General features: G+C 37.7%; 1 protein-coding gene across 10 annotated transcripts in view; it reads right to left on the bottom strand.

Moving 5' to 3' along the window:
- The window catches only part of ADAM22 (ADAM metallopeptidase domain 22), a 215,805-nt gene that overhangs the window by 66,337 nt on the left and 132,861 nt on the right, over window positions 1-16,607 (bottom strand). For all 10 annotated transcript variants that reach the window (XM_058524953.1, XM_058524944.1, XM_058524962.1 and 7 more), the window contains exons 5-9: window positions 15,299-15,381; window positions 9,546-9,609; window positions 7,735-7,804; window positions 3,723-3,793; window positions 440-514 (exon numbers count right to left, since the gene is read on the bottom strand). In XM_058524953.1, coding sequence (XP_058380936.1) covers window positions 440-514; window positions 3,723-3,793; window positions 7,735-7,804; window positions 9,546-9,609; window positions 15,299-15,381 — 363 coding nt within the window. The remainder of the gene's footprint in view (window positions 1-439; window positions 515-3,722; window positions 3,794-7,734; window positions 7,805-9,545; window positions 9,610-15,298; window positions 15,382-16,607) is intronic.

The following is a 16,607-nucleotide window of genomic DNA, read 5'->3' as shown; positions in this document are numbered from 1 at the left end:
CGGTTTACTGCACAGTAAGACAGAAATAGAAAAATTGCTTTTCTTTTATTAGAATAAACCCATACACTGTAAACTACAGTGTCACGTTTTGGTGCCTCACTTACTTTTTCAATATAAAATAGAAGTTTCTAATTTTTTTAAACCTTGCCATTTTAGTAAGAGGAGATATTAGCCCCTATATTAATCAAGTAAATCCAAAGAGTTGACATTATGAGTCACAGAAATATTTTCAGAACCTCACAAAATACTGTTAATTACTTCCACCCCAGAGTGTTTCCTACTTGCAGGTTGTTGCTGGGTAACAAATATGTGCGGTTACATAAATACCTCCTCCAGGTTGCAACTTTATGGGCTTCTTTCTTCTAAATATATTTCTGCCCCCGCCAGTTTTACCCTAGGCATGGACAAGTTCCAACAACAAAAACTCAGCAAATCCTACCATGAGATGGTCATTCACAATCATCAGTTCAATGTATTTGGTTTCCTCCTCTACGTTACGAGGATGTCGTCGAAGCTGCAATATAATATAGGAAATAGCACCTAAATAAGCCCTCTGAACTTGGCTGTGTAAGGCTAAAAAATATGTTATACATTAGATCCTCAGACCTTATTCATCTTACAGCTCAAAGTCTGTACCCTTTTACCACCTCTCCCTATTTTCCCCACCCACCTCTAGCCTCTGGCAACCACTTTTATACTCTCTGTTTCTGAGTTTGACTTTTTTTTTTTTAGATTCCACATCTAAGTGATGCCATGCAGTATTTGTTTTTCTCTATCTGGCTTATTTCACTTAGCATAATGCCCTCTTGGTTCATCCATGGTGTCACAAATGACAGGATTTCCTTCTTTTTTTAAGGCTAAATAATATTCCATTGTCTATATACCACATTTTCTTGACCATTCATCCATTGATGGATACTTACATTGATAACACTGTATTGTATAACTGAAATTTGCTGAGAGAACAGAACTTCAATGGTCTCACCACAAAAAAAAAAAAAACAATAAATATGTGAGGTGATGGACGTGTTCATGAAGTCCATGGGGGGAATCCTCTCACAATGTATGCATATATCAAATCATCCCGTTGTACACTTTAAATATCTTACAATTTTATTTGTCAATTATACCTCAATAAAGCTGAAAAAAATTTAAAAATAAAAAAGTAAACTAAAAAATATGGGAGAAACGAAACAAAATTTCTCCTTTTATTCATTTAGTATTTATTTTTTCATTTTCATCAATTTACTTAGTTTTTGAGTAAGTAATAAACGTACATGGTTCAAGAATTCCGTTAAAGAATTATAAAAAGGTATAGGATGCAAGTCTTCCTCTCACCTCTGTCCCCCATCTACCTAGTTGTTACCTTTTCCTCCACAATGGGTACAGCACAGTTACTGGTTTCTTCCACATATATTTATGCATATAAAATCAAATACGACGTATATTTGATTTTGTACTTCCATTTAATTCACTCTCTTTTGCATCAGGCCATTTTCATTTAACAATCTATCTTGGAGATGGTAACAAATGGTTTAAGCCATTTCTGAGAGGTCTGTAGGGAGTGGGTGATTGGCGCTTTTATTCTATAATCCCCAAATGTGGGATTGAGACACGCTCTTTCCTCTGGTAGGGTTCAGGGGATTCCCCCAAATGATACAGGAGCTTTGTTAGGACAGTTTTGAGAGCTTGGAGGCAGCCTTGGGTTATCTACTGCAACTATATGTCTATTCAACATCAAATTTTCTCCGCCTTCCATATCATGATCAATGAATGTTACTGGCAAGAGCCACTAAGGCAGCAACATCCCTTTGTTCTTGGCAGTTAGTCTATAATACAATCTTTAACAAGATCTGTAAAATTAACTTTTTCCTTTATGTCATGCTTTGATATACATTTTTTCAGTATATCTTTTGTTCATTTGCCCAAGGGCCATTTTTGTGATGAGGGTATACAATCAAACCTAAATCAATACATGAACGTCTGTTTTGAGTACTGCCTTTAAAACAAACTAAAAAATTTCTACTACGTGGATTTTGTTTCATTGTTTCCAAAATTAAAAAAAAATTTTTTTTCAAAATTCCTTATAACACCAAGTTGACAGAGAATAATAGACTATAATTCTGGATTTGAAAACCAAAAAGTAATATAACTGCATCCAATGACAAGAGTCTCTTAAATAATTGATGTTTTTAGGAAGACAGTATCTGCTTTGTTAATTGTGGGAGAGATCTGAGCCTTACCAGTTAATACAGTAAACTTTCTAACGAATTTCAACATTGTCTTAACATCAGAGAGCTGCCATATTGGCCACACAGTTTTATAACACCTTACCTCCATAGGGCCACAGTTCTCTCAGAAAGAGAAATCACGAGTTTGTCTGCTTAGTAAATGACTGGATGTTGCAGATGTTAATGAAGAACTTCAAGGAATGTGTCAAAAGAAAGTTATCCTATTCTCGCATCTCACAATTCATGAAAATAAACACTGTTTCAAATTAAATCTTGATGGCAATTATTTTTATCCATTTAACTGGATATATCTATCTATCTATATTCACAAACTATATAAAGCAGATGGTAGTAATTCATGGAACACAAGGGCTTCTGAGAGGCCGTATATAAAGCATACGTGGTTATAAAGCACTTCTCTGAGACCAGACTTCCTAGGTCAGAATCCCAGCTCCACCACTGGGTAACCCTACATGACTGTGGGCAAGTTTCTTAAGCTTCTTATGCTTCAATGCCCTTATCAGTAAAATGAGGATAATAGTACCTTCCTCATAAAATTGTTATGAGAATTAAATCTGTTAATACAATTAAAATTCTTAGAACAGGGCCAGGCACATAGTAACTACTTAATAAAATTCAGCAATAATTATTCACATTAGAAATCTGTCTGTACACATATTTTATTTCATACTTAACACAACATATTTTAAAAGGAAGATACCTGGTTCCTTCAACTGCTTGATCTTACTAGAGATCAATTTCCCTCATCCTGTGTTTTTTATGCTACACACACACACTCACACCAACCACCACCACAATGGTGATGATATCTTAATTCTGAGGACCAGAGTTCTTATTTTGTCTACACCATTTCCCAGCTCTATGATTCTGGGCAGGTCATTTTCACATTTCAGAGCCATCCTTTTTTTTTTCCTGTGAAAGGGGAATAAATAGTACCTACTTCATGTGGTTTAAAGCACTGTATGAACAGTTGCTATTATTATTACTAAATCCACGATCCATCGAACATCTTGACATCCTGACTTTATATCCCAGACTCCAAAGTAGCTCAAGTATGAGAATAGCATTTTGTGGCTTCAAAACCTGATGGATTCACTCTTAAGGGAGTATCTTTAAGGAGATAAATACAAGGATATATACCATACAAGTAGACTCCATGACGTGGTGCATACCCAGGCAAGGAAAGAGGCCAATGGTAGAAAGAATCTGATATGCCAGAGCAGAGGCTCCATAATCCATCTATACGATGAATAACCATATTATCACCACTACATTGAGTCCTTTTTTAGTCTATGAAATAATATGGCCCCATCTGCATTGTTCCTACAAATCCATCACCATTACTGTTTTCCATACCCTGACAAACACCTGAACTAGTACTTCTCCTCTCACAGACTTCATGTAGACTTAATTGATTGACAGTTGCCAAGTGTTTTTAAAACATCATGACATATACCTGTGAACACATACCTGTCGCTTAATCCTTTTTGGTCTTGGTTTTAAAATAAATTTTGGTGGAGTGATGTTTACTTGTTGGAATTCTAAAAGGAAATAAAAGTAAATTAAATTAAACTTAGTGCATTTGTCAGGTTTCTTTCATACAGGACAAAGTTTTACTAGTCCTTCCTAGTATAAAGTATATAATTATACTTTATTAATGATCATTATAATTAATAATTTTTATAAATTATAATTTATAAATTATATAATTATAACTATTTTAAATTTTATAATATATACATAATATTGCACTTGATAACACAGAACATTAATCTAAGTAATTGTGTTCATATTAATACTGAATAAACATACCATGAATGAATACAATTCAAAAAAATCTCAAACATTATTCCTGTCCTAACTTATTTCAAAGTTTTTCTCATATTTCTCCTATAAATACATCACTTTATTGAGAATCTTCTAAATAGCCAACTCGACCTTCACTTCCACTGCTGACCTTCACTGAAGAATGACACACCAAATGTTGATGAAGATGTGGAGCAATTAGAACTCTCATATAGTGCTGATCAGAATGTAAAATGGTATAATCACTTTGGAAAAAGGTTCAGCAATTTCTCACACAACAGCAGTTCTCAAAGTGCGATCCCTGGACTAGTGGCATCAACATTACTGGGAACTTGTTGGAAACGCAAATTTTCATAACCCATCCAAGATGTGCTGAATCAAAAACTCTAGAAATTTGTGTAGGCACTATGGAAAACAGTACAAAAGCTCCTCAAAAAATTAAAAATAGAAATACCTTCTGATCCAGCAATCCCACTTCTGGGTATAGAGCCAAAGGAACTAAAATCAAGATCTCAAAGAGATATCTGCACTCCCATGTTCACTGCAGCATTATTCCCAATAGCCAAAATATAGAAGCAACCTAAATGTACATCAATGGATGAATGGATAAAGAAAATGTGGTATATACATACAGTGGATTATTATTCAGCCTTAAAAAAGGAAATCCTGCCATTTGTGACAACATGGATGAACCTGGAGGACATTATGTAAAGTGAAATAAGCCAGACACAGAATTATACCACTTATATGAAGTGTTTAAAATAGTCAAACTCATAGAAACAGAGAGTAGAACGGTGGTTGCCAGAGGTTGGGAGGAGGGGGATACTAGGAGGTATTAGTCAAAGTGTACTAAGTTTCAGTCATACAAGATGAGTAAGTCCTAGAGGTCTACTGTACATAGTGCCTATAGTCAACCATACTGTACTGTATACTTAAAAATTTGCTAAGAGGGTAGATCTTATGTTAAGTGCTGTTATCACAAAAATAATAATAATTAATAAATAGTGCAGGAGGAAACTTTTGAAGTTGATGGCTATGTTTATGGCATAGATCGTGGTAATGGTTTTTGAATGTATGTTTATCTCCAACCTCATCAGGTTGTATACATTAAACATGCACAGCTTTTTGTATGTCAATCATACCTCAATAAAGCACTTAAAAGAAACCTCTAGAGGTGGGGCCAGCAATCTGCGTTTAACAAGCCTTCCAGGTGATTCTGATGCACACTAAATTTTGCTAACACTGTTATACAGTTAAACTATACCCACCTATGAGCCAGTAATTTCACTCTTGGGTATCTGACAGAAGAAATGCAAATGTGTATCCACAAAAAAGATTTTTACAAGAATGTTCATAGCTGTTTTATTCATAATAGCCAAAAACTGTAAACAATCCAAAAGTCCATCAACAGAACAGATAAAAAACTGTGGTATATTCATACAATAAGAATATACTCAATAATTCAAAAGAATGAACTACTGCTACCCCTGACAACATAAATCTCATAGGCATATGCTAAGCAAAAAGCTGGACACAACATATGATTCCATTTGCATGAAGAGCTACAACAAGCTAAACTAATCCATGGTGAAAAAAGTCAGAAAAGGGACTGCAGAAGTGGGAGACACTGACTGGGAAGGGGCACAAAGGAAGTTACTGGGGTAATGGAAATGCTCTCTCTCTTACCAGCAGAGTATGTATGTATGTGTTCAAACTCATCAAACAGTACACAAGATTGTATATTTCCTTGTAGTGATTTTAAAAACATCGAGTGCTAAGGGGTCAGTGTTTAAATAAATCAGCTTTTCTCAAAATGCGTTCTTAGGAACACTAGTCCTGGGGGATGTGTCAGGTAAAACAAAAGGTTCTACAATCAAACAAGTTGGGGGAACACTTGATCATATTCTATGTCTGGGAAATACATAATGCATAGCAAGACAAAGGTATAATATAATCCATAACCCAGTGTAACTTTATTAAACCTAAAATAAATTAGTTTACTTTGGAGCTTATTTGACAAAAATTACAGTTTTGACATTTGTCTATTTCTTTTTTTTTCTGATTTGTCATAGAAAATCTAAGTGTCTTGAGAGACAAATAACACTCTTAAAATTGACAGTGCCAACTTCTGATGAGAAAAGAAAACCAGAAACTAACTGTGACAGACTTGAGTTTTCAAAGAATATGTTCAAAACTCATTTGTAACAACAGCAAAACTGCCAGGTCACTTCCAAAGTTTCTGTTGAAAAGAAACCCTGAACAAAGTTTTTAAAAAATTATAAGATTGCATCATGGCAAGCCTACAATAAAGTCCTTAGAGGGGATCTTTATTTATTACTTTAAATATTAATTAATGTTTATTGCTTCCAGTATTACCTATTAGATTGTAACTTTATTCTCAGGCAGCGAGTCATGATTTATTTTCTTCCCATAATAAGGATTGCAGAAAGTCTCATAAGGTAACTGAAGAAGTCCAAAGCATCCGTGTAAAGTAAGAGCATCTACACGCTCACTTGCAGATTTTTCAAAATAGTAAATTCTATAAAATAGGATCTTCTATCCCTTTGGGAGCAGGAGTGAAGGGGTGAGTTTTGTTTCTCATTAGGAGAACTGCAGAAGGTCAAGGAGTTACACATCTATTTCAGAGACCAAGGGACATTAGAAAACACTTATTTCACTTTCCGATGAGGAGACAACGTCAACTTTTAAGTGATTTTTCTAAGCAGTAGTTCAGGATTTGCTCTCATTCTGGTAATTTTTCCATCTCCCCTTGTGCCTCTCTCTCAGTGTATGTTCTCACAGTGCCATAATCCAAGCCCCCACCCAGTCCCTTACCAGCTGTGAGATCCTGAAAAGACAAACTAGGTGAGCCTCTGTTTCTTATTCTATAAAATGGGAACGATGATATCAATCGCAGAGCTGTAGCAAAGATTAAAGTGAGATTAAAAATTAGAATGTACTATGGCCACGATCAGGGCTTACTAAACAGGGGAGGAAGCATCTCCACACCAGATATTTGGAGTGTGTTCTGTCTTGAAAAGGAGAAAAACAATGAGTCCAGAATAGCCAAAGGCAAATGCACTCTGCATAATCATCGCTCCACTAAGGAGGCCAAAATATAGTGCTTTGTCCTGCTTGTCATGTGAAGATTTGGATACAACTCTCAAATCAACATCTACAAATAAACGGACCTATAACAAATATACATGAGAAGACAATATTAATTTCACAAATAGCACATAATAATAAAAAGTGTTAGTCTATAATTGTTCTTTCTTAAAATGCTGGGGCAAAAAGAGATGAAAACAACAGATAGGAAAATGATTAACAGTTAATCCCTATGTTTACAAAATCAGTACTTTGCCAATAGTGAACTTTTATATATTTTACCTGCGCAGACTAATTTTTGCTCTAACTTCATTTCTCCTTACTTTGAATCTTACAATTTTTAAAAATTTTCCTTCAGTGTGCTCAAACTATATTTTCTAAACTCATTCACTATAAACACAAGGTCAGTTTGCATTTTATTCTCCCTCCTGATGTCACTTGATTTTTTTCCCTAAAATTGTTATGAGCAGTTGTGGGTTAATGATACTCCACATATAGATTAGCTCTAAAGCATTAAAATGAATTATTAAAGTTGTCTTTTTTTTTAATCACTACATGACTATCATACCAGATGGAAGATCATCCAAGGGAAATTCAAACAGTCTGGATTTGTAAACTGAATGAAGACGGAAATCCTCCTGAAATAACACAAACAAGAGAGATTAAGCACGCACAGCCACATATCTCCCGCCTCAGGCAATCATAGCTGGGGAAGCTGAGACCCTTAAAAGAACTGTAGCTTGACTAGACATCCTCCTGGGCTTGAAGAGGCAATGAGCCATCACACCACCCCTCCCTCTCACTCCTGTGTTCTCCCAACACCAGAGCAATATCCTGTTAGAAGCAAAACGCCTTCGCAGACAGCAAAGCCAAAGCCCGTAGTAATGGAAAACAAATGAATGGACCTATTCCCCCAAGGAGAAGTAAGACATCTGGGAAAACGGGTTAATGTTTTTTATGACTGGTTCCTTTCCATGGATCCCTGCCCCCCTTTTAGAGCCAGAAAGTTTTGCTAGGCAAAGACTGCAGAGCCAACAATCTCCCTGGGGTTAGAGAGTATGCTGACTGATACAAGCAGATGCCCAAACTGACCTTGCTCCAGAATTCAAGTTATACAAAGTTCTGTGAAAAACTAACAGATAAAAAGCCACATTTCATCTAAGAAAAATGAATGAACATTCCAATAATTTATTCTGGCTTCATTCAATTACTCAAAAAAAATTAGTGTCATAAACACTAATTTTCATGATAGTGAAACTTTCACAAGTTTCCTGACATTACCTTTAAAAAAAATCACTTGGCCAAGCAAAGTGACCCAAAAGCCAGCACTAGGCATCCAGAAAATAAAATACAATACAAATAGTTTCCCAAACAAGATTGTTTATGTGTGGCAAAACAGTGTGTGTTTCTAGAAATTGCTTGCCTCTCTAAGTGTGTGACCAATGTTCCATGATACAAAGAAGAATATTTCTGTGCGGGGAGCTAGCATGGAAGTGTATCATGTTTCTCTGTAGTCTATAATATTAACTCAATCCTTTCCTAATTTGTGGGAAATGAATGTTTCCACTAGGGTGGAGGAAAGAATTAAGAAAACCTAGATTTCTCTAAACTTCATCAGCACAGAACCATAAAGACAATGGGCAGTTGAGAAAAATCTAGAATCTAGAAAAGAAAGGCGGGTGGAAAATCACATATCTGTAGATTTGATCTGTTTTAGACTGAATGTTTGTGTCCCCTCAAAATTCAAGTTTAAGCCCTACCCACCCCTCCAATGTGACATATTTAGAGATAGGGCCTGCGAGGAGGTGATAAAGGTTAAAAGATGTCTTAAAGGTCCTAATCTGATAAGGCTGGGGTCCTCATAAGAAGTGGAAGAGACACCAGAGCTCACTCTCTGCCATGTGAGGAGAGAGGGAGAAGGCAGCTAACTGTCTACAAACAAAGGAGAGAGCCCTCAACAGAACCAACCCTGCTGGCACCCTGATCTTAGACTTAGTCACCAGAACTGTGAGAAAATAAGTTTATGTTGTTTAAGCCACCCAGTATTTTATTATGGCAGCCTGAGCCCTAAGAGAGATCACAGCACATTATGGTGGAGGTAGAAATGAAGGCTTTAAGACACCTCAGAATTAAAGTATTTCCAACATTAAGGGGGAGTAACAGACAACCTTTTTTTAAAAAAAACACTTGTAGTTTTGACTTAATATTAAATTAAAAAAATATATATATGTGTAAATATAATGTGTTATATATTTACTATCCTGACCCTAAAATATGAAAATAATATAAGGTAGAAAAAAGAGGAAGAAAAAGAAGGGGGAAAAAAAGCTTCTAGCATCAGTTTTTACATTTGCCACAGGAAATATAAGAAGCACTTACTTGGGAAGTGTCATTGTCTTCTGGCTCAATGAGATAGGTGTGGTTCCCATCATAGAACATCCCACTGCCAAGGACAAAATAAAATAATTACACGTGGCTATGGACTCTTGCCTCAGAACAAGATCATTTTAAAATCAGCAGCTGCCGGAGGACCAATTTACTTCTCAATGCCCACTTCCCAGTCACCACCACATACACAACACACACCGTACACACACAGACACTCACACCCCACATACCACACACTGCACCACACACACCCACACACACACACTGCTGAGAGGAAAGGCCCCTCCCTCTGTTCTCCATAAGCAGCAGAGTCCCCTCACCCTGACCCTTCCCCAGGTTCAGGGTTACCATTCTGTAACTGTGGTCCACTATTCCCCCCTCTAACATATAATTCTAAGACTTTAATATGCAAATAGTCACCTGAACAGCTTGTAAAAATGAAAAATTTTCATGGTCCTCCTCAGATTTCTTGGCTGGGGCCCAGGAAGCTGCATTTTAAACAAACCCTAGGTGATTCTGATCAGGTTGTGAGGGACTATACTGAGAACTGCCCACCTATCATACACCTGGAAGATGCTCTAGGAACAAGAGTTGACACATTTCCACAACTTACCATGAGGTAAATACATTACACTCATTTAATCTTTTCCACAAATTTATGAGGGAGGTACAAGGACTATCCTCATTTTACAAGTAAGGAAATCAAGCCCAAAGAGATGAAGTAACTTGCCCAAATTACATAACCAGTAAGAGCAGAGGCAGGAATAGAGCCCAGGCTGATTGGTTCCTGAACTGTCTATCCACCATGGGCCACCCACCTTCATTCATTCATTCCTTCATTCATTCATTCAACAAACATTTATAGAGCACCTACAGTGCACTACTCTAGGTGGTGGGGATACAGTAGTGAACAAAACAGATCAATTCTCTGCCCTCATGGTGCTGATGTGCATTCTAGGGAGGACAGACAAAAAATATATAATCAACAACTAACTATATATGAGGTGGTGATAAATTTTAGGGAGGAAAATAAAGCAGGTTAAGGGCAATAAATGGTGCCAGAGGACTGGGCATAGGGACCAGAGAGAGAAAACTGTTGATTATACAAAGGGTCAGAACAAAGCAAAGAATCTTCACAGAGAAGATGACATTTAAGCAAAGACCTGAAAGAAGGGAAGGGATGAGCCATAATTATATCTGTGCTAAAAGCATTTCAGATTCGAGCCCTAACATGAGAGAATTTTGGGGTGTTCCAGGAACACCAAGGATGCAGTGTGGTGGAATAGAGTGGGCGAGGGGGAGGGCCGTAAAATGAGATTAGAGGCATAGTGGGGCCATATTAGGTAGGCCCTCCTAAGGACCTTGGCTTTTACTCTGAGAGAGATGAGGAGCCGCCACAGGGTTCTATGCAGAGGGGAAACACAATCTTCCTTAAATTTTAAAGTAATTGCTCCAGCTGCTGTGTTACAATAACCTTTAGGATGGCAAGGATAGAAATGGGGAAGTTATTACAATAATCCAGGTAAAGATGATGGTAACTCTTAGCGGTTAGGTGTGCGCGCTCTGATACTGGCGGCCAGGGTTCGGATCCCGGGCGCGCACCGACGCACCGCTTGTCCGGCCATGCTGAGGCCGCGTCCCACATACAGCAACTAGAAGGATGTGCAACTATGACATACAACTATCTACTGGGGCTTTGGGGGAAAAAGAAATAAATAAAATTATAAAAAAATAAATTAAATAAATTAGTATAAAAAAAGATGATGGTAACTTAGATCACAGTGATAATGGTGGAGATGGTGAGAACTAGTCAAATTCTGGCTATTTTTCAACAGTAGAACCAATAAGATTTGTTAATGGATTTGAAAGGAAGTATGCAAGAAAGAGTTGCATCATTGAGGACTCCAGGGTTTTGACCTGAGCAGCTGGAAAGACGGAGTGGCCATGTAATAAAATGAAAAAAGCCACAGGAAGAGCAGAATGAGGCGGACACAAAGAAGCAAGATGCAGGGAGCAGGGCACAAATCTGGAGTTCGGTTTTGGGGATGACTATTGGCCAACTGAGAAATCCTCTGGAGGGCATTTAACCTACATATGGCCTCAACACCCACTCAAAGAGATCCTGATAGCCACTCCTTTTAGGAGAACGTGGTCCTTCTACTGAGATCAAGCCCCTTAGGACACTGAAGGAACGCGTCTTATCATTCAGGCATCTGATGGGAGGCAAAGCTGCGATCTTCTGCAGTCGTTTTTCGGTATTAGGTAGAAATGACTGCTTGACACTCAAGCTGTTAAACATAGAATCATATTTGTCTTTTATTGATCGCTTAGTGAAATTAGTTGGTTTCCTTGAGCTATAATTCTAACGGCCTCAAGCTCTGCTTCTATCCAAATGCTTTCACTCTTGCTGTAACATCTTCCACACGTCCTCAACTTTTATATACCCTTAGAACTGCTATTCTCACACATCTGTAAAGTTTTCAACCAAAACTGCACTTTCTGAATTTGGATGACATAGCATTTGGAATTTAAAGATAAACAGATGCAGTTGGTGAGATACTGCTGACAATATATGCCTGAGGAATCAGTGGGGGGACATTTTCAGAACAGTACACCAAATACAGCAGTGAACATTCTTTAGGCCCCTACTGAGAACTAGCCAGACCCATCCAGAAAATTGTACAGAACCATCACCCTTGCCAAAGTTCACATGCTTATGCTGATTAAGTAGCAAACAGATCTTTTTGTTTAAATAGTACAGGGTATTATTTCCTCCTGCATTAGGTTAGTGTCCAATGCAAAAATTAGTTATTTTTACTGGATTTAAACAACATGATACAGGGGGCCGGCCCCATGGCATAGCGGTTAACTGCGTGTGCTCCACTGCTGGTGGCCCGGGTTCAGGTCCCGGACGCGCACTGACACACCGCTTGTCAGGCCATGCTGTGGTTGCATCCCACATAAAGTGGAGGAAGATTGGCACGGATGTTAGCTCATGGCCAGTCTTCCTCAGCAAAAAGAGGAGGATTGGCATGGATGTTAGCTCAGGGCTGATCTTCCTCATAAAAAAACAAAAACAAAACAAAACATTTTGATACAATGTAAAAAAATCAAATTCTGACACCATCTGTAACTAGAAGATTCTGATTCCCTATATGACAATATGCTATTATTGATTCTTTAACAATTAAAAAGCATATGTGTTTTATTTGCTTTGAGGATTGGCACCTTTCTGTTATATTTATATAAATTCCAATAAGTATATTGAGCCCATACACAGTATATACTTAATAAAAACCTGCAGCTAGGATGAGTCATTACAGGCCAATTGAGCTAAAATTTTAAAAGGCTGAATCAAAACAAGATTTTGAAAAGAAAGAGCCATTCTCACAAATTGCCACAAGAGGGCAATAAACTTACATTTGATTCCATTCTTTAAGGTTCCCATAGTTACAGGATTTTGTCATTACATCAGACATACCAGAACCAAAATATCGCCCATTAGTTTTTCTAATTTGAAAAAATATGCTCTTGCAGGTTTTATGGAAAAGACATATGAATCTGATTATTTTCCCCCTTGATGTTCTTCAACTGAACTCAGCAAATCGAGAAAAATGAAAACTCTCAATATGTGCTTGGTAATTTACAAAAGATGAATCATGGATGAAATAATACATCTCATAGCTAAATCACTGCAATTAACACAAGTTATTTAATATTTAGTAATATTCCCCAAAATATTTCTGTCAGCAATCTTTGTTCAGAAGGTAAAATATACACAAGAAGTCATAATTAATAAATAACAAAAAGAAACAAGAGTAAATGTATCCAACATGCTCCTAAAAGTCTAAGACACTCAAACATATTCATACATAATCCTGACAGTGCTCCACACAGTGGGTTTTCTGTTTGTTTCTTTTTGTTTAGTGTTAAATAAAGCTATCAGTCTTAGGTTCTCAGGTCTATTAGGGTCCTTACAAGACAGTAATTCCTTCTCTCTGATTCTCACAGTATTGTGTCCATCTGGAAAACTGGGAGGCAAACTGGAATAAGTACTGAGCAAGATGCTTGTTCTGTGACTTTGGATTGAGATTTTAAGAGGAAGAGAGAAGAAAAAAAGCCTCTTATTTTTTATATCACTCTGCTGCCACAAATGTTGACAGGCCCAGTGTACTATTCCTAGCTGACAGCTGTGCTCCTCTTGAGATCAGATATAACAATTTTACTGCTGAAAGAGACTTCAACGTTTCTTTTTCCAGATAAGAAATCCGAGGCCCTCAGATATTAGGCATGGATTCTGTTTGTAAAAATGTCTCTTTAGTCAAAGACTTTCTTTAAAATAAGTAAAGTAGTCTTTCAGAACAAACAATAAGCAAATGGAGGTCATCCATGCTCTCAGACATATGGCTTCGTCTCTCCGGCTATTCAACTGATCCTCCTGATCTCCTTTCTGCCTCTCACATTCCTACTCTGCCAGAGCCTGATCAGAGGCACCACTTAGGCAGACCAGCTGCATTTTCCAGCCCTTCCCATTAGATCTCTTTCCTAGCTTTCTGTAAGATCTAACCTCCTCTCTTGGATGATTCTATCAAAGCCTATTCCGGGGACCACACCACCTCCTTCAGGTCACACTGCTCTGGAGCCCTCGTGTACTACCTCATTCTTCAGTGCCCACTTTCAGCTTGCATTTTTCTCAGTTTTTTTCTCTCTTAAAGAAAACAAATATACCCATCACACTCCCTAGAAGGAAGCGGGGCTGGATTTAGCTTCCCCCCTAGACTGTGAGGTCTTGGGGGCAAGGCTCATCTTCTAATCGCCTTAATACTCCTAGTGGCTGGCATGGTAGACACTCAATAACTGCTAGTTAGATGAAAAAGCCACATCTCGAACTTGGCAATAGAGAGGAAGTATTTTAAAGTTTCCAAACAAAAATTCAACAAGACAAAATTAAAGTGCTGGCTTGTTCTGTGCCAAAAAAAAAAAGTAAAACAAAACAAGAAGGAACTGAGATCATTTAGCCTAAGTAGAATGCCGAGGAACGACACAGTAGCTTTAGAAGGGGTTACAAGACAGAGACGGCCACCTGTGTACCACTATTATCGACAGGACAGAGGAAGTAGATGTATTCCCCTGTTAACCATCAGCAAATATTCTTTGATAATGAAGGTTATGAGAAAGAAAGCAAGGCCCCGAGGAAGGATGAACTCTGATCCCTGGAGATTTCTGAGAACAGACGGACCCTCCCACGAGTTTGCTGTGGGTTAGGTAGGATTCTGGATGAAAAAAGGGCTGAGACACATGAGATCTTGAGGTCACTTACAGCCTTTTGTCCCTGTGAAAGGAGTCAAGAGGTTCCATCTACTGAAATTTCTATTATTCCATAAAAATATAAAAACTAACATCAAGGAGGAGTAGGGGTAGAACTGGTACCAAGGGATTAAACATCCACAGAAACAGAGACCAAAGTTATCCAAATCGCTCATGTCTCAACTTGGATGAAACTAGAAAAATGCTTTAAACATCACTGTAGGGTATCATATTATAATATTAGAGCCCCTGGTTGCTGCAACTCTAATTAAAAAACCTGCTTGGTTTAAAAACCACAAAAGAGAAAAAGATCAGCTCCATCACCAATTTAAAATTATTTTCACTCATAAAATAGGGATCTCGATTACAGTGCATTAAAAATAAAGAAAATAAGTGATTGAAAGAATGGATGATACAAAAAATTTTTGGACACTTACTGAAGTCCATGGCATGTTGACAATGCAACAAATGAGGCAGGGTTTCCTCGGATATGGCCCTGGTAGTAACAGTGTTCTCCTCCCTGAAAAGAGAAATAGAGAACGTAAGCCTTTGTCATCACAAGGAGAATCAACCACCTCATTTCACAGGTTTCTGCCCACACTGCACCTCCATTTGTAAGGCTCTGCATAATCTTTCATTATTCAGATTAGTATTATCAAACCATTTCTAACAGAATTATTCATAAACACTCCTAGTGAGTTGACTCCAAATCAAAAGACAGAGAAATAAAAGCTGACTTAACTGTCCTTTTATGTAGGTAATAACAGATATTGAAATACACTGTCGCCCTTGTACCAGGATAAGTATCATCTCTTTCCCCAGTCATGAGAAACTCAACCTTGAGTAGCAGCAAGATGATGTTCTTTCACGTAAAGCTAAGTAAAAACGAATGTAAATCATTTGAGAGTCACTAAATTAAATTGATGGAAGAAAATGCCTATTTTTGCAGTGTTTATATCAAAACTTGACAAGTTTATACTATTCTTTTCTCCAACCAGGAATGGCTTTACTGGTAAGCAGTCCAGGGTAGAGTTGGAAATTGAGAAATTTCTTCTAGCAGCCAGTCACATTAACTAAATGCCATTAAGAGAGACTCATTTCTTTGGATTAAACGTTCCCAGAAAAGGTAATAGGGTAAATCCTCTGGCATCTCAGGGGGGTGTTTGTCTTTAAATACTTTAAATACTTGCTCCTCAGAGTGTGGTTCAGAGACTAGGAGCACTGACATCACCAGGAGCTTGTCAGAAATGCAGAATCTCAGGCCCCACCCCAGACTCACTGTATCAGATTCAGCATTTTAACAAGGTCTGTATGCACAATAAAGTGAGAGAAGCATTGCTCTACATGACCTTTTCCCATTCCCCCATTAATCTCCCATTTCTTCAGAAGCTGAAAGCTTCTAATTAAACTGATCCATTGAGACATGAAAGAGTGACAGAGCAAGGATTGATAGAATGGGTGGTTTAAAGGCGCCAATATTACTTACTTCACAGTCTGTTTTAAAGACTGACCCTGCTTAAAATATTCAGTGCTTGACAAGTGGAGAGGAGAGAATAGGAAGACATAATGATGTAACAAGACACTTTCTTCACTGGAATTCCAAGGAAGGCAGCCTGGCCTGAGACTGCTGCTCCTCGTAAGATAATCCCACAGGACTGGGTGAATCTCAGCTTTGGTGAGAGGATAGAGAGCAGGTAAGATGGTACACAGTGCAATCCCTGACGCTGTGACACCTTCAGATTCCCA

This window comes from Diceros bicornis, chromosome 3 (assembly GCF_020826845.1).
Source record: "Diceros bicornis minor isolate mBicDic1 chromosome 3, mDicBic1.mat.cur, whole genome shotgun sequence".
NCBI classification, from domain to species: domain Eukaryota; kingdom Metazoa; phylum Chordata; class Mammalia; order Perissodactyla; family Rhinocerotidae; genus Diceros; species Diceros bicornis.
Note: the sequence above shows the minus strand (reverse complement) of the source record. Positions and strands in the feature narration are given on the sequence as shown.